At 36.5% G+C, this 23,587-nt stretch overlaps 1 protein-coding gene, 1 long non-coding RNA gene and 1 pseudogene across 3 annotated transcripts; 2 read left to right on the top strand and 1 right to left on the bottom strand.

Annotated features, from left to right (window-relative positions):
* The first annotated feature begins 10,111 nt into the window (after positions 1–10,111).
* On the top strand, positions 10,112–11,545 carry LOC113329763 (aspartic proteinase nepenthesin-1-like). Its single transcript, XM_026576597.1, has 2 exons — positions 10,112–11,276; positions 11,430–11,545. The coding sequence occupies exons 1-2, from the start codon at positions 10,112–10,114 to the stop codon at positions 11,543–11,545; spliced, it is 1,281 nt and encodes a 426-aa protein (XP_026432382.1).
* Positions 11,546–12,799: 1,254 nt separating this feature from the next.
* Positions 12,800–18,138, top strand: LOC113330015. 2 transcript variants are annotated; one of them, XR_003350063.1, is made up of 3 exons: positions 12,800–14,110; positions 14,803–16,797; positions 17,356–18,138. It is a non-coding gene; the product is annotated as an uncharacterized LOC113330015 (long non-coding RNA). The 2 variants fall into 2 exon arrangements; XR_003350062.1 differs by having other exon boundaries at positions 12,801–14,110; positions 17,333–18,138.
* An 830-nt stretch (positions 18,139–18,968) lies between these two features.
* LOC113329761 lies at positions 18,969–20,907 on the bottom strand (annotated as a pseudogene).
* Between the last annotated feature and the right edge of the window lie 2,680 nt (positions 20,908–23,587).

The raw sequence follows: 23,587 nt of genomic DNA, 5'->3' as shown, positions 1-23,587 counted from the left end.
TGTTTGTGAGTTCTGGTGCTGCCCCTCATTGGTGGGGAGAAATTTTGCTGACTGTTTGTTATGTTTTGAATCGTGACAAATTCAAAAACTAAAATTTCACCTATGAACTTTGGAAAAACAGAAAACCAAATGTATCTTATTTTAAAGTATGGGGTTGTTTGGCTTATGTTCGTATTCCTGATCCTAAAAGATCAAAGCTAGCTAGTAAAGCTTATGAATGTGTTTTTGTTGGGTATGCTCAAAAAAAGCTTATAGATTTTTTGATCTTAATAATAAAGTTATTATTGAATCTATTGATGATTTCTTTGAAGATAGATTTCCTTTTAAATCTAGAAATAGTGGGGGTTCTCTACCTAGTACAAGTTCTGAACTTAGAATAGAAGAACCTAGAACTGCAGAAACTAGAGACGCTGAAATTGAACCTAGGCATAGCAAAAGGGCTAGGATTGCGACAGACTATGGTTCTGACTTTGAAGTTTATACCCTAGAGGAAGACCCTTCTAGTCTTCAAGAGGCACTTAATTCTCCTGAATCCGGTTTTTGGCAAGAAGCCATAGATAATGAAATGGACTCCCATAATCTTAATGGAACTTGGCACCTAGCAGATTTACCCCCTGGTTGCAAAGCAATAGGTTGTAAATGGGTACTTAAAAGGAAGTTGAACCCTGATGGTTCAGTAGACAAACACAAAGCTAGGTTGGTAGCTAAAGGATTTAGACAAAGAAGATGTAGATTTCTTTGATACTTATTTCTTGTTACAAGATTGACTTCTATTCGTGTTTTGATTGTTGTTGCTGTTGTGCATAATCTTGTTGTTCATCATGTTAAACAACTTTTTAAATGGTGAATTAGAAGAAGAAATTTACATGGAACAACCTGAAGGTTTGTTGTTCCTGGTCAAGAACATAAAGTGTGTAAGTTAGATAAGTCATTGTATGGTCTGAAACAAGCTCCTAAGCAATGCATGAAAAATTTGATAATTTGATGATTTCACATGGTTTCAGAATTAATGAAAGTGACAAATGCATATACTATAAGTTTGAAAACAATGCATGCATCATGATTTGTTTGTATGTGGATGATTTGCTGATTTTTGGTTCAAACTTGTCTGTGGTTGAAGAAACTAAGAATATGCTTAAGTCTAACTTTGAAATGAAAGATTTGGGTGAAGCTAGTGTAATTTGGGAATTAAGATTACTAGAACTAATGATGGTTTTCTTTGGATCAGTCATTATATTGAAAAGATTTTAAAGAAGTACAACTATTTTGATTGTAAACCTGTGAGTACTCCTTTTGATGCTAGTGTTAAACTGTTTAAGAATACTGGTGATAGCATTAGACAATCTGAATATGCTAGTATAATTTGTATTCTTCATAATGCAACTGATTGTACCATACCGGACATTGCATATGCAGTGAGGGTTTTATGCAGGTTTACCAGTTGTCCTGGTTTGGAACACTGGAATGCAGTTGAGAGGGTTATACGGTATCTTAAAAAGACCGTTAACCTAGGATTACACTATAGGAGGTTTCCTGCAGTCCTTGAAGGATACTGTGATGCTGACTGGAACTCTCTTTCAGATGACTCCAAGGCCACTGGTGGATATTTGTTTAATATTGCTGGTGGCTCTGTGTCTTGGAAGTCAAAGAAACAGACAATTCTGGATCAATCTACGATGGAGTCTGAACTGATAGCACTAGCAACAACTAGTGAAGAAGCGGGATGGATGAGAAACTTGCTTTCTTAAATTCAAGTATGGGATAGATCGATGCCAGCTATTACGATCCTTTGTGATAATCGACAAATGCATCGAAAGAAAAGCACATTCACAGAGTTTCTCACAGCTAGTGTTGTACGTGTGGATCATGTTAGGTCGGACGAGAACTTAGTTGATTCTTTGACGAAAGGATTAACTAGATTAAAGGTATTACATACCTCTAAAGGAATGTGACTTTTTCCCACTAGAAGTTGAGTCATTTTGTGATGGATACCCACCTAGAAATAGGTTCAACGGGAATAACGATTCACAAATGATATGGATATAGAGTCATGCATCGTTCCCATGGCATGATATCCTGAAGAGGGTTAAGGTTGAGTTTTTTAACTCTTAATGAAGTCCATGGCTGTATAGAGTGGCGTACCAAGCTACATAAGTACCTTTGATAGACTCACCTATGTGAATGAGAAAGTGTGACCGCTTTCTATGAGAACATGGGAAGTTCTCTAGAACATTCATTGAAACCGGGATAAGCACAAGGCCGTAATGTGCTGGCATTTAGGACTTTACTCTTAGTATAGTTGTGTGTGTGTGTGTTAAGTAATATGTTTTCTCCATAGAGTTCAAAGAAATATGTTCACTGTGTGTCAAAGTTTAGAGAATTTAATACTATGTAAAGGTTCAAAATGGAAAGATACATTTACTTATGCACATAACTATACGGATCTTGCTCAGTGTTTTTAAAAACATATAAGTGGGGGATTGTTGGAATATACGGTTTTAAAAGAATTATTTTGTACATTTATATCAACAATTCGAGCTTGGCCCAGTGGTTAAGCATTTTTGGCCTTGAGGGTGAGGTCTCAGGATCGAATTCCTCCCCCCTACTGATTGGGTATATATAAATAATATTTATATTTCATCAGCCTTGGGGGTCTTGGGAGGTCTTCTGAATTTCGAACTTATTTTTGCTGGTTTTCTAAAAAGATTTTCAAAACTTTTATTTCCTTTAATTGCATGATTAATTAGACTTAATTTTGGTAACGTTTTTGTGAACGTTTTCTGACTGTTAAAATACCTTTTTATGGTAGCCATTAAAACCAAAAATATTCTCTCATTAATTCGCATTTAGTTACATGGTTATAAAATCATAATTCATGGGACACAGAAAAACAAGTTTTTGTTACACCATTTGTTTTTTCTGAGAATCAAGAGACTAGTTTGAAGGAATCTGAAAAGAAAAGCGTTGCTGGTATCAACAAGCCGTTCAAGTATGAAAGACTTCATTTCAGAAGATGGAAGCTGGAGTTGTTTTTCTACCTCAAACTGATGAAGTTGCACATGATGGTGACCTCCATTAAACTAGCTGATCCACAAGATGCAAAGCTGCATAAAAAGCAAGGCCGCAACAACTGCAACTCCTCAACCAACTGAAAAACCTGTTGTGACCCAAACTGGTGAAGAAAAACAAAAAGCCTATGACAAATGGATTGGTAATGACTTTGATTACAAAAACTGTATTCCTAATGCTTTGTCTGACAATTTTTATTAATACTAATCCATATTTGATACTGCTAAAGATGTGTGGGATGTCTTACAGAAGAAATATGATATTGAAGAAGCCGGATCGAAGAAATATGCCGCAACCCGCTACCTGAAATATCAAATGGTGGATGAAAACTCAGTTGTTTCTCAGGCTCATGAACTTCAGAAAATAGCTCATGAAATTATGACGGAAGCTATGAAAACTGATGAACAATTTCAAGTAGCTGTAATGATTGATAAATTACCCCCAACTTGGAAAGATTTTCGTAATGCTTTGCGTCATAAAACTAAGGAATTTTCTCTTGAAAGCTTGATTGTTAAACTCAGGGTTGAAGAGGAAGCACGGAAACAAGATAGAAAGGAAGAAATTATTATTGTTTCCAACAATAAGAATCAGACTCAACTGAGCTTGAAATCTAAGAAAAAACCTATGAAACCTGACCAGAACCAAAGGAAAGGAAAATATAATCAAAACAAGAAACTACACCCATCAAGGAATTTTCAGAATTCTGATTCTGAGTTCCTTTGTTATGGCTGTGGTAAACCAAACCACATGGCTATGGATTGCAGGAATAACAAAGGAAATAATAACGCACAAGATAATGCTGCTGAAAGATTTATAATTTTCATGGTTTCTGATTCAGAGATTCACATGGTTGGTGGATCTGATGGGTGGTGGATAGACAGTGGTGCTTCATGCCATTGTTGTTTTGATAGCTCCCTATTTAAGAGCTATGCAGAAATCAATGATAAGAAAGTGATGTTGGGAGACTCCCATACCACTATTGTTAAAGGTTCTGGTACGGTAGAACTTAAGTTTACTTTCGGGAAGACACTTATGCTGAAAGATTTCCTCCACACTCCAGAAATGAGAAAAAATCTTGTTTCCGGCTATATATCTTCTCAACAAGGCTGGGTTGTATCAAACTATTGGATCTGATCTTTACGAAATTACTAAAAACAGAATGTTTGTAGGAAAAGGTTGTGCTGCTGATGAAATTTTTAAGCTTAATGTTGAAATGAATAAAATTGCATCTTCTTCTTATATGGTGTGTAGTTTTAATGTTTGCATGCTAGACTTTGTCATGTAAATAGTAGATCAGTAGATACCATGAGAAAGCAAGGTCTTATTCCAAAACTATCCATGCATGATTTTGAAAAATGTGAATCTTGTAGTCAAGCTAAGATAACCAAGAGTTTCCATAAATATGTTATTAAAGAATCTGAACCATTAGAGTTAATGCATTCTGATTTGTGTGAATATGAAGGTATATCAACTAGAAATGAAAAAAGATATGTGATAGCTTTTATTGATGATTATTCTAACTATACCCGTGTTTACTTGCTAAGTCATAAGAATGAAGCTATTGAAAAATTTAAGGTTTTTATTGCGGAAGTTGAAAATCAATTTGGTAGGAAAATTAAGAGATTTCGTAGTAATAGAGGAACTGAATATTATTTTAAACCATTCACTGAAATTTATGAATCTTCTGGAATTATACATGAAAAACTGCTCCTTATAACCCTGAAATTAATGGAAAAGCTGAAAGAAAGAATCGTACTTTTACTACTCTTGTGACTGCATGTTTGATGAGTTCTGGTGCTGCCCCTCATTGGTGGGGAGAAATTTTGCTGACTGTTTGTTATGTTTTGAATCATGTGACAAATTCAAAAACTAAAATTTCACCCTATGAACTTTAGAAAAACAGAAAACCAAATGTATCTTATTTTTAAGTATGGGGTTGTTTGGCTTATGTTCGTATTCCTGATCCTAAAAGATCAAAGCTAGCTAGTAAATCTTATGAATGTATTTTTGTTGGGTATGCTCAAAAAATAAAGCTTATAGATTTTTTAATCTTAATAATAAAGTTATTATTGAATATATTGATGTTGATTTCTTTGAAGATAGATTTCCTTTTAAATCTAGAAATAGTGGGGGTTCTCTACCTAGTACAAGTTCTGAACTTAGAATATAAGAACCTAGAACTGCAGAAACTAGAGATGCTGAAATTGAACCTAGGCATAGCAAAATGGATAGGATTGCGACAGACTATGGTTCTGACTTTGAAGTTTATCCCATAGAGGAAGACCCTTCTAGTCTTCAAGAGGCACTTAATTCTCCTGAATCCGGCTTTTGGAAAGAAGCCATAGATAATGAAATGGACTCCCATAATCTTAATGGAACTTGGTACCTAACAGATTTACCCCCTGGTTGCAAAGCAATGGTTTGTAAATGGGTACTTAAAAGGAAGTTGAACCCTGATGGTTCAGTAGACAAACACAAAGCTAGGTTAGTAGATAAAGGATTTAGACAAAGATAATATCTAGATTTCTTTGATACTTATTATCTTGTTACAAGATTGACTTCTATTCGTGTTTTGATTGTTATTGTTGTTGTGCATAATCTTGTTGTTCATCATGTTATAACAACCTTTTTAAATGGTGACTTAGAAGAAGAAATTTACATGGAACAACCTGAAGGTTTAATTGTTCCTGGTCAAGAACATAAAGTGTGTAAGTTAGACAAGTCATTGTATGGTCTGAAACAAGCTCCTAAGCAATGTCATGAAAAAATTGTTAATTTGATGATTTCACATGGTTTCAGAATTAATGAAAGTGACAAATACATATACTATAAGTTTGAAAACAATGCATGCATCATGATTTGTTTGTATGTGGATGATTTGCTGATTTTTGGTTCAAACTTATCTGTGGTTGAAGAAACTAAGAATATGCTTAAGTCTAACTTTGAAATGAAAGATTTGGGTGAAGCTAGTGTAATTTTGGGAATTAAGATTACTAGAATTAATGATGGTTTTTCTTTGGATCAGTGTCATTATATTGAAACGATTTTAAATAAATACAACTATTTTGATTTTAAACATGTGAGTACTCCTCTTGATGCTAGTGTTAAACTGTTTAATAATACTAGTGATAGCATTAGACAATCAGAATATGCTAGTATAATTTGTATTCTTCATAATGCAACTGATTGTACCATACCGGACATTGCATATGCAGTGAGGGTTTTATGCAGGTTTACCAGTTGTCCTGGTTTGGAACACTGGAATGCAGTTGAGAGGGTTATACGGTATCTTAAAAAGACCGTTAACCTAGGATTACACTATAGGAGGTTTCCTGCAGTCCTTGAAGTAATATTTGTTTAATATTACTGGTGGCGCTGTATCTAGGAAGTCAAAGAAACAGACAATTCTTGCTCAATGTACGATGGAGTATGAATTGATAGCACTAGCAACAACTAGTGAAGAAAAAATAATACCAAAGAAATAATAATATACCAAATAAAATGAAGTTCATGCAAATAAATAAATAATAATAAACTAAATAAACAAAGTTATCTTTCAAAAACTCCACATTGTGTGAGGTTTCAACCTACACATCATGTTTGTGTTCAATTTGTTTTAATTTTTCGGTTGACAAAATAGTAATAATTTCTATTAGGCTAGCAGAGGGTTGTAATTTTTCATTATTTATATTATTGATTATTTTTCGTATTAAATCATTGTATTATATATTATTTTACACAATGATTTTTGAATTGTATTTTTCTTCTTATTTGATGTATGTGACGTATAGTTTCTATACAGTACATTTTTTTTTGTCTTTAGTGACTCGCTGAGATTTCCTAAAAATCTCTCAGATAGTCTCCTAAAATCAATAGATTAATAAAGAGTCTCTCCAAATCTCTTACAAAAAAATTATCTGAAAATCTCTAGAAATCCCAATTGACTAATCCCTTGTTAGTATAATTGTGTGTGTTAAGTAATCTGTTCTCTCCATAGAGTTCAAAGACATATGTTCACTCTGTGTCAGAGTTCATAGAATTTAATACTATGTAAAGGTTCAAAATCGAAAGATACCTTTACTTATGCACATAACTATACGGATCTTGCTCAGTGTTTTTAAAAACATATAAGTGGGGGATTGTTGGGATATATGGTTTTAAAAGAATTCTTTTGTACGTCTATATCAACAATTCGAGCTTGTCCCAGTGGTTAGGCATTTTGGGCCTTGAGGGTGAGATCTCAGGATCGAATCCTTCCCCTATTGATTGGGTATATATATTTATATATCATTAGTCCCGGAGCGGTGTCTTGGGAGGTCTTTTGAATTTCAACTTAATTTAGGTAACGTTTTCCGACAGTTAAAATACCTTTTTATGGTAGCCATTAAAACCAAAAATGTTCTCTTATTAATTTTCATTTAATTACATGGTTATAAAATCAGTATTCATGGGTTGGAGAAAAATAAGTTTTTGTTACACCATTTGTTTTTCTGAGAATCAAGAGATTAGTTTTCTGAGCAAGTCATTGCTGGTGTAAATGATTAGCTCATAATACAAGTCAATTACAACTACAAGGGAAAGGATAAATTAGGTCCGGGTCCAAAAAAAATAATATATTTATTATCAGGTTCAGAATATTTTTGGCCTTCCACTAACACTCATAATTGTATAAATTTTAAAAAAATATTTGTATAAGGGGTTACGCATCCTAATTTTTCAGGAGTATAATTGACAAGCAAATTAGAATATAACATATCTGAAAAAACCGTCCCTTGGTCTGTGTATGATCAAGTTTTAGAGCAATAAAATTTTGTTTCCCGTAAAGTTGAGTGTTCATGAGCCCATTTTCGAATACCCATCAGTCATTTTCATACCATTTTCAAATACCTAGTAACCCCATAATCCACCAAACAAACTAGTGGAGTTTGGTTTTTCTTGAGGCTTAGAATTCCCACCTCTAAAAATTAATCGTGAAGAAATATTTAGCAATCTTATAAAAAATCACGCTGATCTAGTTATAAAAGATGTTGACGAGCATGTTAATTGATAATAAGCAGTCGTCTTTATTATGTCTTCAATAGGCAGTGGTCTCTGTTGTTGTTTGCGGCTGTTTTAGCTTTATGTCTTTTTTGCTACTGTATTTGTGGGCTTTTCGCTTTTTATCAGTGTATTCACCCGCACACGATCTGTATACCTTTTAATCTATTCTTTTTGATCGATCAACAAAAAAGAAAAAAAATAACCCCATAATCATTTCCAACACAATATTTATCTGCCTCGGACTAACATGCCTTGTGCTTATATGATGCACAGCTAACTGCACTGACGAAGTGCCTCTAGAGTCCGGATAACAGATTTTGCTGCACCATGCCCGCTAGCATCTCTCCTCTTTCTCTATAATGTTTCCGTTTTCACAATTTCAAAACAGAATCAACAAAAAAAGGAAGAGATTCTTCTTCTTTACTAGTCTTTCATGGTTCAAGTTGTGCTTTCAATCTCCCGCACAAGACAGCTACCTGAAAATTCAACACTCACGAAGGTTCACAAATTCTTCCAGCACATTTTCTGCCCACTGTTCTCCGGAAGAATTCTATGGGATCCAAAAGGAGATTAAAAAGTTTAGCTTCAGAGTCTTGAATGGGATTAACATAAAATAAAACTCACAAATTGCAGGACCTTTGCTTTCTTCGTTCTATTTCCTATGTTTAGTTTTTTACTCTCATCGCATGCTCCTCTCAAGATGCTACAGCCTTATACAGTGTTTAAAGGAAAACAAACGAACAAAAGAAAGGAGAAGATTTTTGCTCATAAAGCAACACAAAGCACTTCTACAAATACCTGAAAAAAACTAGCCAAGTCTCCACTTTCTACAAGATTTTATTAAAAGAGCAAAAGGAAGTAAGAAACAACACAAAGGAATTATTAGCTTTATTCCTCTAAAGATTCATGGATTGAAGTCCCTGGGTCTGAATCCAGAAGAGAAAAAGGATTCAATCTTTTCATCCTGTCCTGTAAGTATGAGCCGTGACATACGAAGGAGCATTTCTACCATTCCATTTCTCCCAACACCAATCCTTACAGCAGTTTCATCATGATCCAAACCAGCCACCTCCTTCCCTGAATTAGCTTCCTTACCATTTTCTTGAGATTCAACCATACTTGCAGCCTGGACAATGTTATTGTTTACTTTAGGTACCCATTCCTTTCTAACACCAACACCCTTGTTTGCATGACTTCTATAATACTTCGCAGTTAAGTGACCAGAAGTACCGCTGGTTTTACTAGGAGTAGTAGTAGGTCTCCAAGTCCCATTCCCTCCTCCTCCGATGGATCTTCTGATTGCAGTAGTAGTAGAGTGGACAATCTTTCGAATCTGATCTAACAAAACCTCTTCGTATATGTTACCTTTTATGCTCCGCATCACACTTTCGTATGTCCTGAATGCATTTGGTGTATCCTTGTCTTTCTGACACGCATAAAACACCAAACATCTTCCTCATAATAAGAGCATTCGATGATGCTCCCTGAAGATAAGAACTCTGCTGCATCTTCTCCGTTCCTCAACACGACACTATTACCGTTCATACATTTTTTCCTTCATTCCTCGTACAGATAAAGTGACCGGTTTTCGCAAGTTCCATCCAGTTCAAAGAGAAAATCTACCGAATTCATTTCAGGAGGTTTCCACTTTAACAACCCATGATTAGTGAATGGAACATATCATTCCCTCGTTGGAATATAAGACCATCTTCACCATGTGACTGCAATATATTTTTTCTTAAAATGTATTTCTTTCGGAAAGAAATTATACCACAGTGGAAAGGAAACAAAAAAAAAATCTTCAAAATTTTTTTTTTTGAAATAGATTAATGACAATACATTACAATATCTTTGTGTATAAACAAAATATTTTATGAATGACAATACATAAAAACAATATCTTTATTTAATTAATGCCATAAGGAGAAACCTACTTTTCAATCTATATATATTCAGCACAAGAATGGTTATCTCATATTGCTAGAAACCGTATATCAGAAAAATGGATATCACTCTTTTCATTCTTTTTCTAACAATTTCTCATGTCTCCATATTACAAATAAACTCAGTGATTGCAGTTAACCCAAGTGGGTTTAGTTTAAAGATCATCCACAGTGACTCTAAAGAATCACCTCTATATCCAGGTGATCATTTAACAGCAGAAGAAAGGTTACAAAGACTCGTCAAACAATCAAAAGATCGAGCACGTTACGTTGGATTACAAGTATTATCAAGTTTCAATAAAACCACAAACTCGATAAACCCCGATGCTGCAAGCATACCCGTGTCTTACGAAGGTGTAGCATCATATTATGTTGCAGAGATTGGAATAGGTACTTTTCCTAGGTCACCAAACTCACCACAACCTTTCAAGACAAACTATCTAATGGTTGATACTGGTAGCCAGATTATATGGACTCAATGCGCAGGTGCTGCAGGGAGGACGCGATATTTCCATCAAGACCAACCCTTGTATCCTGCAGGAAATTCAAGAACTTATGAACCTCTTCGTTATCAGGATCATCACCCTCTTTGCTACCAAGGTCAATTTGATGAGCAAGGCCTATGTACTTACCTAGCATCTTACCCAAGTTCTGTGTCGATAGGTGTTTTGGCTAAAGAAACATTCACGGTAAATTCAGATAACTATGTCCTTCAATCTTTTGATATTATCATGGGTTGTGGCTTTAGGCAAACTGGTTTCGGTTATCTCGGTTCTGGTTTTAAAAAGGGGATACCTGATCGTGTTACTGGAATACTCGGTCTGTCATCGGGGCCTAGGTCCCTTAGAAGTCAATTAAGAATGAGCACCTTTTCTTACTGTCTGAAGCCATTTAGTTATGGGGATCCAATGGTTCAAAGCTCGTACTTAAGGTTTGGTTCAGACGCGACAATCGGAGAACAAGCATTTAAAACTCCCATAGGATATCCTTCTGGTCCTGATGGCAGCGGTCAATATCTTTTGAATTTGGAGGGTATTAGCGTAAATGGGATTAAAGTCCCCCAAATTACCAGCACTACTTTCCAATATAATCCGCGTAACGGACAAGAAGGCTTTTTCATAGATTCAGGGAGTCCATTTACCGTTATGCACCAAACACCTTTTCATTATGTTGCGGAAAGGGTTGTGACATATTTTATTGGGTTGGGTTTTGGTTATGATGCAAGTATAATTCACAACTCTTTAAATGTTTGTTTTAGAAAAAACCCTAGCTTGTATTTTGAATATCCAACGATGACATTTCACTTTCAAGACGCGGATTTTTTAATAGACAATCCCCACGCGCTCTTTTTTATCACTGATGGTTTTTTTTGTTTAGGCATGGTTCCATGGAATAGAAATTTAAACGTTCTTGGAGCAATGCAACAAGCTGGCAAAAGGATCTTATATGATACACAGGAACTAAGTCTTTCATTTATTTCAGAGGAATGCTAATTCGGGTTCGTAACCCAGCTGCTAGCTAGGTTGTTTTTTTATCCTTGATAACTGCAATAAATATATTTTTAGTGTTTCCCATTATTCTTTTGGTAATTAATAAAATATAATTCGTTTCCATTTTTACTAGCTTAATACCGGATCCCTTGTCACTTTAATTTGGATTATAAACAGTATATATATATGCCTGTTTTCCATCCAAATCCATTTCAGTCAATTTCTCGTAACTTTGGTCAATTTGTTGTGGACCGACATGAGAAACTAAAATGTATGTAAGATTATGAATTATAACCATTCATTAGAAATGAGAGATTGAATGAACCTAATACGTATCTTCTTCCCCCAACGCAAAACCTTGTGTCTTCTTCTTCAATTCCTCCTCGAGCAACAACACCTGCAATCTTTGTTACATTTACAACAACCACCGGCACACCAACACCTTATTCTTCTTTTTCCTTTTCTCCTCAATCCCAAGCACTCAAGTAATAATTCCTTTCCCTAATTTGAAATTCTTGTTTGTATTGACTTATTTGATGATAGATTTCGTTATTTATGATGTTGGTGAATTTCTCTTTAAATTAATTTTCTGCTGCTGTCTCATTTTCTGTAACCCTAATAATTAAATGGATTCATGTTTTCATTTGTTTGGTATATTTTTCCATAATCGATTTATACTGGATTCGTTTTATAAGTATTTTGGTTTCATAGTTCTACAATGCCTTAATACTGGAATTCTTTCGCTTTGATTGCTAGAATTCGTTCGTTTCTCGAGTACAACCTTGCTTTATAAAAGAACATCTAGTATCACCTTGTGCAATATTGAGATTTTGTGAAAGAACATCTAGCCATGTCGTGGTATAGAGATCCTAAGCATGCATTGGGACAAGGCGAGGTATAGAGATCTTAGATATGCCGTGGTATAGAGATCCTTGCCTTATCCCAATGCATGCTTAAGCGAATCATAAACAATCCAAAGCATGCATTGGGACAAAGCTGCATAACAGAGTATTAGGCCTTGGTTCCATACCAATTCTACAAATACTTTTACTTACCGCAAAAAAAAAACACAAAAGTGAGACTATGGATAGTTGTTTAAGTTTTCTGATTATGGATAGTTGTTGAAGTCATTACACATTACTTTTGCTCCATCATGGTAGAAGGTGGACATCTAACACCTATTCCGTCTATTTTGTGTACGTTGTATTTGAAGCTAAGGTAGATTGTGCTGCAATTTGGCAAAGTGGCAAGGTATGCATCTTTTGAGGGGTTTATTCATAAGAAACTATGTTTTATTTCTTATATATAAATAAAAATAATGGAGTAACAATCTTTCTTATGTTTTGGTTTAATAATAAAAATATTAAACCAAAACATTTACTTAATGTTTTTGCGAGACATACATGTCTCCAATAAGCACGATTCACCCTATTTGACATCAAGGACTGATTCATAGTACATCAGCGTGAGATACAATGGTCATTTTTTTCCAGGCACTGACTCGACTTACCGAGGCTTCAGAATAATTCTTAGGACATCCCAGCGATATATGTTGGTTATTCTGCCTCTGGGTCCTTTTGACAGAATCCTAGCACATCTCTGCAAGATACGTCGGTCAAAGACAAGTGAGCCGAAGTCTCGCAGAGACATTATCAGTCTGCAAGCCTTCTTTTTTCTACCAAACATGTCCCAGCTGACTTCGGAGAGATTCGATCGCGTTGTCCAAGTCTCGAACAAACTCTATCGTGTCAACCAAATCTCAGACAGCTCCAGAAACGTCATCCAGATCTCAGATGGCCTCATCCGAGCTGAACCTTCACTACACCAAATTTGGGTTTTAGTAACAATAGGATTCATAACTAAATTTTTTTTGGTAACTCAAATGATCCATTATAAATCTAGTAACCCATATAAAGGGTTAGCAAATTACGTAATAGTTACCATAATTTGGAATTAATTCATAAAAACTAAATAACTATTCAAAGTGTGAGATCATTAGTTATACATCCCTAACACATTTTTTACTAAATCACTATTATAATTATTCCTACCAAAATTCAGATTCTACTAAAATGAATCCCATCTTTATAACTCTTTGTCTTTTTTATAAGTAACACACTTGCACATTGCTAACACAATGGTTTATTTTGAAATTTTGAAAATGTAAAAATAGAGTTTTAAGTTTTTAAAAATCTTTTGTTTGGAACCAACTAACAGTGCTAGGACCTCTAGAACAACCTAAACCCAGAACTAATCCACACCGTTGCCTGTCGGAACCAAACTTGAGTTCCCAACCAAACCAAAAATCGGATTTCATTATAAACAAAAGAAACACAGTTGAACGAAACACAACAAACCCCAATCAATAAAAACCCTTGACGAATTTTCTTTTATCAAACGAGTAAAATCAATCAAATTCGAATCCAACTCCAATCAATGAAAAACCCATCGTCATTCAATCGATTTCTCTTTGTTTTCTTCTTACTCATCAATTTCGGAGGATTTGAAGACGGATGATAAAAATGATGGTGATTTGTTTCTGGTGAAATTTGTTCTAAATCGTTGCTGGTATGCTTTCTCTTCTTCCATTACTTACTACAGTTCTTAAATTACGGACCTAGGGTTTAAAAATGAGGGATTTTTAAAATTGGGTTCAAGTTGGGGCTTCTGATTGTCATAATGATTTTCTTGGTTCTTTTGTTTGAGGTGGTTATGGTATTAGATGAAAAAAAATTGGATGGAAAAAAAATTGTGAATATTTAAGAATTGCATCTCCGTAGTCCACTTATAAAATTAATCAGATAAATGTAAAGCATGTTTGTATAATATCTCTTGTTGAATAAAGGAAATGGTTTGGAAAGGTTTCCAGCACTGGAAACTTTGTTATACATCTCTACTTGAAGCTCATTCTAGAAAATTAGAAATGCTTTATCCTAAAATTAGAACTGGACTAAGGAAGGATTAATAGTATCCTTTTAGGGAATACACATTCTACTTATTTGAGCATCGACAATTTCAATACTCATGGAGGGGCGGAACTATGAATTCAATCTAGGGGGTGCTTAAAAAAATTAATGTAATTGGGTATATTTACCCTGGCTTGACCATAGATTTTACTGGATATATGCTAAAATGGGATAAACCTTAAGCCTAATGTAATGAATTTTTTTGTTTGGGGGTGGCTTAAGCCAGGCTAAGCCTGGATGTAGTTCCGCCCCTGTCATGGTGAGAACTGAGACTATTTCTTTTGTCATTGGTAGGCAGGGACATCTAGGTTTGAATGATGATTATGGTGGTAATGGCAATGAAACGAAAATGATGATGGTATGACTGTTGGGGTTTCAGGTAAACTCGAACTAGAACGCCAAACATGTCTTTAAGTCCGGTACATGACTTATCAAAGGCATGATTCTGGATTACCAGTGTGAGTACTATTCACTATTGTTTGTTTCACATTGTTATTAACTCGTCTTTGCTTTAACCTAATTAAAACCAGCTAGTTGTGTATGAACCTGTTAACCCTTAAGTTCTTAGTGGAACGATGAAATAGGTTGTTAAGATGTATGTCACAAGATGTGCATCAGTAAGGAGATCCACCTTTGCCTCATTTTTATTCTATGTTTTCATATTTGCTTTGTTTCCAAGGCCCTGCTTTGATGAATTCTGTAGTAATATGGGTTTTGCCTTACTTATAAGCTGTATAGTTCCATCCAGCTCTTATCTTAGATGAGCTTCTGTAACATTAAAGGTCAACACAAGTGTTCCGTAGCGACACAATTCCAGAGATCAAAGAATAAACCAATAATAATTTTGCTTAGATTCTTTTGTCATTTCTATTCACTTTTGTATGTCCATTGTACTCTAGAATGAACCAATCATAATTTTGCCAAAAGCTTTTTTGCTCGTATGAGCGGTGTTTTTCTGGTACATGGAATTGTAGTGTTATTGTGTAGCCTATTACTACTACGTGCACTATGCTTAGCTGTTGATCTTTTTTCAATTGCTGGATTTATATTTTCAAACTTTTAAAACATAGCGTGAAAAACAAGCCAGGTTTTCATTTCAAAATATTTGAGAAATCTCTAATCAATGGGTTGTTATTCCTTCACCTAAGCGACTAATGATACGGGTAGACGATCTTGAGAAGCCTAGTCCTGGCAGCTTTCAAAACGTTCTAGTCGATAAACCCCATTTGGCTTGTTTGCTCGAGGTTTATGGTGCCAATAAGACGAGAATAACCATAATATGATTTCTGATGAGAAAAGTTTGGAGAACCAGAATCATTGAAATGAATTGGGGAAACTGTGGTTGAATTGGAGAGTCTGGAGCATTACAAGAGGAAGTGTTTTCAGTTGTCTGCGGAGCTTGAGAAGAAGAAAGTGGAGTGCACCACACTCCAAGGTAAATTATTAGGGGTGGTGGAGACTAGAAACACTTTCGAGGATGCAGCTGAATATTGGAGGAAGATGTATCCCGATTTGGAGAGCCGAGTTCTGAGGGTGGAAAATGATAATTCAACAATGACATGTTTATTTTCGAATTTGGAGAGCTTACTCTCGAGTCATGGAAAGGAAAGTTCAATATTAAGATGCACAGAATTGCGTAATTCTGAAGAGACAGAGTCTGAAGCGTGGGGTTTGCAGTATAAAGTTACTCAAAGTGGTGAAAAGCACAACAGGAGCAACCATAATGCTGAAACCAGCCGTGAAGGGAGGAAGGGTTCTCATGTGTTTTGAGTTGAAAACCAAAGAGAATGTGCATGGCATTGGCATCAATAAACATCATGAATCGGAGTCTGAATTTCACTATTACTCTGCTGTGAACATTTCTTCTGGAAGTCTACACTTATCAAGTGGGGGTGAGAAGGTTGAAGAAGGGAAGGGTTGGGGATGTTCGGAGGAGAGACCATCTCAACATGGATCATCATCTTGAGATCATCTGAAAATGAGTACAGAGCCTTTTGTGAACATGGTCGCAGATGATGACAGTGTTGAAATTCTTGGCGAATCTGAAGACTCTGGTAATTCTACTGATTCAGAAGGTTCTCTTGGGACTCTTATGGACATGCTGGCGATGAAATATAGAAATAGGGACGAAGACAGATAAATAAAATGGAAGTTTGAGAATGATATGCTTTCTTCATTTGAAGAGGATCCTGAGCTGTGTTTGAAAGCTGTATGTGCTCTCTATCAACAGCAGATATGTGAAGACGAAATATCAGACAAGGGGTTGTTCCATAAAAGTGATGTGCTCAGGTATGTTAAGAATTCTCTACATTTTCCTTCATTTCCAATTCGCAAATATTGGTTTTGGAGTTAAAATACAGTGGCTTGTTCAATGTCCCAAAAATCTGAGATCTTGTTGGTTTACATTTTTTTATGTTGTTTATGTTCAGTTGCTTAATCTATTGCATGGTCTCTTTTCGTATCCTCCTGTTGAATTCATAGGTTGTCGTAATATCTTGCTTAGCCATATCATACAAATGATATAATTCCTCTATTATCTGACCTTACCTTAGAAAACGATCCTCTCACTTCAGCAGTAGTTAGAGCATTATTACTTGCGTTTCACAATATCTGAAGACTTACCTTTATGCTTCGGTATCAATATACGTGTCAAGAGGAATGAGCATATCATACATTTGTTCCTTTCTCGTGTCCTGGTCTAAATACAGCAGTGCCTTCCTTTACTGGAAACCTGTTGTTATTTGTCAATATATTTGGTGGAGATATGATGATATCCTGCAAATAGCTTCTCAAAATGGAATTTCAATTCTTGTACTGACTGCAGACTTTGTATATCAACTATTGAAGGAATTGGGTTGCACCAGAAAAATTAGTGGTCGATTTCTCGTAATTGTCAGATAAAGGATTTGCTAGCTTCCCAAGATTTCAAATCTGTAGTTGATGGAAGCAACGGAGTTTCTTGCTCATGGCTGCACCTGCACAGGGCAGGATAGCCATTCAGCAAAATGGTCATACTTACGTAGAAGAACAATGAACAAAATGGAACGAGAAGAATCAACAGTAACATATTTTCTTGGTATTTGGTTTTCATACACTTTTAGCTTTATTGATATTTTCACTTAACAGGTGTGCTACTTTGGCCAAGTTTCTAATGGATGAGCACTGCGAAGGTGACCTTAACAAGTCTGTCAAAGAGTTGGAGACATTTGATCCTAAAGCAGTTGATGACTGCAAGAGGCTGGCTACAAGATACTCGACGCAGTTATTCAGTATCTATCAAAACAGAAAAGATCCTTTTTTCCTTCCATCTATAACCGCCAGCCATGGAGATGAAACTGCTAAATGATTTATTGTTGTATAAATGGCCTTCAATATTTGCGCTAGGCATTGCAGTCTTACATCTCCGTTTAATCTTTTCTGATTTTGTTGTGTAACTGGTTAATACACCAAATGGCAAATTGGATGTGCATCGAATCTCCAATGTAGTAAGTGATATTTTTGTAGTTACACTAGAGGTTGTTTTGATAGGTGCACATGGAGAAAAAAACAGCCTTTGTTTATCTCATGGAACTGAAATGAAATGTGTAAAATCTGATTACTAAATTTAAAGCTAGATTACCCCTTTTATTATATTGTATTATGTCTCTTTTGTTAATACAACTAGTAACAAGGTATCTGTCTATCTGACCTAATGTTGCACTGCAAGTTGGAAGAGAAGTGTTAACTTATTCTAGCTCAATTCAACTACTGTGGGAAACTATCGGAAGTTCAAAAAATGCTTGATTTTGCAGGATGGGGACTTGAATGAGTCTAAGAAGTTAACAGATAGAAAATTGATACTATTCAGCGTAAGTTCTGGTGGAATAAGAAAGGCACTGGTAGGGGTCTTTAGTTGTATAACTGGGATGGTATAACTAGGCCAATAGAACAGGGAGGGCTGAATATTAAAAAAACTGCTTACCTTAATGAGGCTCTGCTAGCTAAGCTAGCATGGAGGTTACTTACCGAGTCTGATGCTCTCTGGGTTCAGACTTATAAGAGTAAATACTTTCCTACTCACAATCTACTCATATGTCCATTATGTAAACAGCATCCTGAATCTACTCAGCACTTGTTTATCGACTGTGAGATCGCTAAGAGTATATGGTCTGCACTTGATGAAATGTTTGCAGGTAACTTAAATGGGAAGGTGATACGTGACTGGATCACTAGTTGGTTTAGTGATAGTACTACTCCTGTTGTTAGTCAGCAAGATCTAATCGTGTTTGCTTGTTTTTCATTATGGCACATATGGAAGATGAGATGTGCCTGTGCTTTTGATAATGCTCAGGTGCAGATAGATAATCTGGTTAGACAAATACACCAAGATAATGTGAATAGAAGGCATGCACCTACTGTTCAGGCTGTGCAAACTAAGTCAAGAACTTGCGCAAACCAACAGTAGAGAAGAGAGCCCAACTTTAGTCACTTCCACCCTGCTTGTTCATCTGATTTAGGATGGGATCGCATACAACTTCTAACAGCTTCATTTTCTCATTGATTTCCTCTATCTCGCCTAGTTCATTGCTATCCAACCATTGAATCACATTGTTGACTGCAACCTCAATCTTCTTCTTAGCATCCAATGCTAACTTCCCCCCGGTATTATTGATAGTGTTTACAATGCCATATGTGTAATCCTCAAAGGACTGCCGTAACTTCACTTTCTTCTTGTGACTTGTATTTCTCCGCCTCCTGGATCAACCTCTCAATCTCAGCCTTCGACAACCTCCCTTTGTCATTTGTAATGGTAATCGAATTCTTACTCCCAGATGTCTTTTCTTCAGCAGACACAGTCAATATACCGTCTGAATCCATGTCAAAGCACACTGTGAGCTTAGGAACATCACGAAGTGCCGGGGTTATTCCTTGTAACATGAACTTTCCCAACAAATTATTGTCACAAGCTCTAGTTCTCTCACCCGCATACACTGATATCGGCACACTGGTTTGGTAGTGAATACCTTTATTTTCCTGGTGGGGATGGTAGTGTTCCTTGGGATCAACACATCCATAACACCTCCAATTTTCTCAGCACCAAGAGAAATAGGAGTAACATCCAACAACACTAAGTCCTGCACTTTCTCATTTCCCTCACCACTCAATATAGCAGCTTGCACAGCGGCACCATAAGCCACAGCCTCGTCAGGGTTGATGCTCCTGCAGACTTCCTTTCCATTGAAGAAATCTTGCAGGAGAGACTGAACCTTAGGAATTCTAGTGGACCCACCAACAAGGACAACGGCGCTCTTGTCTATCTTAGCATCCGTTAAACATTTCTCAACAGGTCCCATACAAATCCATGTTCAACTCTTCAAATTTAGCACGAGTGACGGACGCATGAAAATCGAGTCCTTCATACAAAGCATCAATATCAATGGTTGTCCGCAAAATGATTTACCATCCTGCTGTCAAAATCCTCCCCTCCAAGATGGGTATCTCCAGCTGTAGCCTTAACTTCAAAGTTACCTGGTTCAATGGTAAGTTCAGAAACATCAAAAGTACCACCACCAAGATCAAAGATAAGAACATTCTTAGCACCAACATTTGTTGCCCTCTTATCAAGACCGTAAGCAATTGCAGCCGCTGTTGGTTCACTGACAATTCGCATTACATTAAGGCCGGCGATTGTACCAGCATCTCTAGTAGCATGACGCTGAGAATCATTGAAGTAAGCAGGCACGGTAATGACAGCATTCATAACACTAGTACCAAGATAATCCCGCATCTTAATTAGAACCATGGCTAATATTTCTTCAGCTGATAACTGTATCTCCTTACCCTTATAACTGAGTTGAACCATGGGCTTGTCGTCCACTCCGGCAATGACTTTGAAGCGCCACAGTTTCATATCACTCTGAACAAAGCTATCGCTAATCTTCCTACCAATTAAACGTTTTGCGTCTACAGAAACAGAAAACAGTATACAATCTCGAGATGTCAGTTCTTAAGAGCGACAGTGAACTAGTATTATCATCATGCATCATACATACAACATTATCTAACAATTGACCCAACATTATCAATTTGGCAATATTATCTAACAGCGTAGAAACATAATGCAAAATCAAAGAAAAAGCCCTATAATCGCGAACTTTAGATGATCGAATTGACAAATTCAGCCTTTATGAAAAAAAAAAGAAAAAGAAAATTAAGCTTACCAAAGACGGTGTTGGTAGGATTAACAGCAGCATCACCAATCATACGCTCTGTATCATTAAAAGCAACGTAAGGAGTAGTCCGTTTTCCTTGATCATTGGCAATGATCTCAACTCGGTCATTTTGCCAAACTGCAACGCATGAATATGTTGTCCCTAGATCTATTCCTATTGCTATTCCTTTTACTGGTCTTTCAGCCATTGCAATGATAATTCTTTAGATCTGCAAAACCCTTGGAAGGAATAGAGGTTTTGAAAAGAGGGTTCTGTGTAGGAGAAAGTGAAGAGTTTGGGGGTCTGTTTTCGTGTGAGAGAGAGTGTGTTGATTTTCAGAGAGAGAGCGGAAGTGGTGTTTCCGAGATAAGGAAACGAAGAGACCGGGAAGTGGGATTCATTAGATTGTCCGAAGGATATAATTAGCTGGACTGATCTGACTCTATTGACGACACTTGAGATCGGACACTTACATTCACAAGACAACTATGGACGCGTACAGCTGACGCATATGATCAAAAGAAATGAACGGTCAACCTCCGGTCACTGTATCATTTTCTGAAGAAAAAAGAACAACATTTTGGGTCTGTGATACTGGGGAACAAATTTGCTCCAACATTTGTAACTTTATGATGTCACTAAACTATGGCTTAAACCATAGTTATGACAAAGTTAGTCATGACACCGATATTCTTGAATGGTTTTCTGTATATTCAATTGTGTATTCAATCATAGATTACAACGTTCTTATACATAGCTAGAGCGTAACAGAAAAGGAAACATGATAAGGGAAAATACAAACTAATGAATACAGAATATACACGAGAATAATACCAAAGATATGGTATATATTTCAACACCCTCCCTCAACCTCAAGATGGTGCAGAACACATCTTGAGGTTGCTTATCAGAAAATGCAGTCTATGAGAAGGTAGAGACTTGGTGAAGAGATCTGTCAGTTGAAACTCTGATCGAACATAAGGCAGCTGATGAGCGCCAAATAATGTATATATTTATCCCTTTTTGTTGGCATTTTAACTCATCTTTTGTGCAGTAATTCTACATTTTATCCCATATTCTGTATTTTCATTGTTTTCAAGAATAAATATTTTTCTTACTTAATTTTGCATTTTTAGGTAATAAATAAAGTCTGGATAACTTGCGGAGCGGAAAAGAGCTGAAGAGTAGTGAAAAGCCGGAAGAAATTACGCAAGGAAGCCGCAAAGAATGGAGCGCACGTCCAAAAAGCTAGGAATGAGCTCAAGAAGGAAGAATTGTTCTTAAAGAAGATATGGGCTTGGCATACCCAAGGCCCAAAACACTTACCCAAACCCATTTTCTATAACCAAAACCGCCTCCATCTTCAGCCGTCGGATTGGATCCATCTCATCATCCGATGGTCGCTCCTTCATCGCGCATCAAAATCTGAAGATCCTATCAAACACCATAGTGCCTAAATTCCAAGCCATCAGATTAGATTGCAGTTGAATCCTACGGTCGCTCCTATGCCTGTGCATCAAATCCCGATGATTCCGCTCAACACTACAACACCTAAGCTAATCTCGCACCGTAGACTTCGTTGTATTTTACATCCTACGGTCTCTACAAGCTGCTTCTTTCTTAGCCGTCCGATCCACCTACCATCTCCATATCCAGCGGCTTCAGCTCGCGGTATACCCATCTTGATACACCCGCCTAACACACTAATACTCGAACCCTATGACCTAGCCAAACAGCTCCCTACCCTAACCCATATCGATCTCTCCTCCCTCTCCTCCCTCACCTCCCTCTGCAGAACCACCATCACCTTCACCACCAACTCCATCACCACCACCACTCCCTGTCGCCACCAAATCACCTTACAAACGCAACCCACCTTCACCACCAACTATCCATGATGATTTTCAATCCCTTCATCAACATCACACGACCTCAGTGACGTGTGGAATTGGTGAGAGTGATTGCATGTCATCAATCGAGGACAACAAGGCTATGGAGAGGTAGAGAAAGAGAATTGGCATCATGGGTTGCGACTATCACGATGGATTAGGTAATTGAGACAACCTAATTTCTATTTTGTGTAATTTGGGGAAGAACAAACCCTAATTTTGGGGGAATTAGGTATTTAGGGAAATTGAAGCTTGTAACTATAAATAGAGAATGGGTGTGGTGTAGAAAGGTATGCTGGAATAGCCAGTGTCATTTGGTCTGATTTTGGGAGAGCTGGATTAGCCAGTCTCTCCAATCTTTGTGCTATTCATATTTTGCTCTTGTTTTATCCATTGTTAACTGTTACTGTGAGGTTTGATGCTGGAATAGCCAGTGTCCAGAACTGTTATGTTCTGTTAATGTTTTTTTTCTTCAATTTGTGCTGTTTCATGCACTGCTCCTGTTTAATCATGTGTTCTGTTAAAATTGTTGTTCATGTTAATGTGTGTTGTTTACATGTGTGTTACTGTTTTGCATTCTAAATGTGTTCCTGTTTAATTTTAATGTCATGTTAGTGCCATGTTTAGCTCAACTGTTGTTTTTAATTCACTGTCAAGAAGTGGAATGCTAGGTTAGAGCTTTGAAGCATTGATTTGATTGAGCAATGGGAGAAATTAGTGCTCATAGCAAGCTAATTCTCTTTCCATTCCATTTGTATGCTTAGGATGCATTGTTGTGATTGAGCAATGGGAGAAATTAGTGCTCATAGCAAGCTAATTCCCTTTCCATTCCATTTGTATGCTTAACTCTCTTGCATTGTCATCACTGTTAGCTTCACCATCTCCCCTGCCCTTGGCTTAGGCCTTGGTTCATTTGCATTGTTCTCTGCTTGTTTTCTTCATTTTCTCCATTGTCTTTGCTTCACTGCCATCTCTTCTTTGCTATATTGCCTTGTGTTG

This window comes from Papaver somniferum, unplaced genomic scaffold (genome assembly GCF_003573695.1).
Source record: "Papaver somniferum cultivar HN1 unplaced genomic scaffold, ASM357369v1 unplaced-scaffold_117, whole genome shotgun sequence".
In the NCBI taxonomy this organism is placed as follows: domain Eukaryota; kingdom Viridiplantae; phylum Streptophyta; class Magnoliopsida; order Ranunculales; family Papaveraceae; genus Papaver; species Papaver somniferum.
The sequence above is the reverse complement of the archived record's forward strand: the minus strand, read 5'-3'. Positions and strand labels throughout refer to the sequence as shown.

Bases quoted from the DNA above. Each gene is read 5' to 3' on its own strand.
- LOC113329763 (XM_026576597.1), top strand. From the start codon at position 10,112: ATGGATATCACTCTTTTCATTCTTTTTCTAACAATTTCTCATGTCTCC. The intron at 11,277-11,429 runs GTATAATTCACA...TTTTTTGTTTAG, and splicing joins GGGTTTTGGTTATGATGCAA to GCATGGTTCCATGGAATAGA.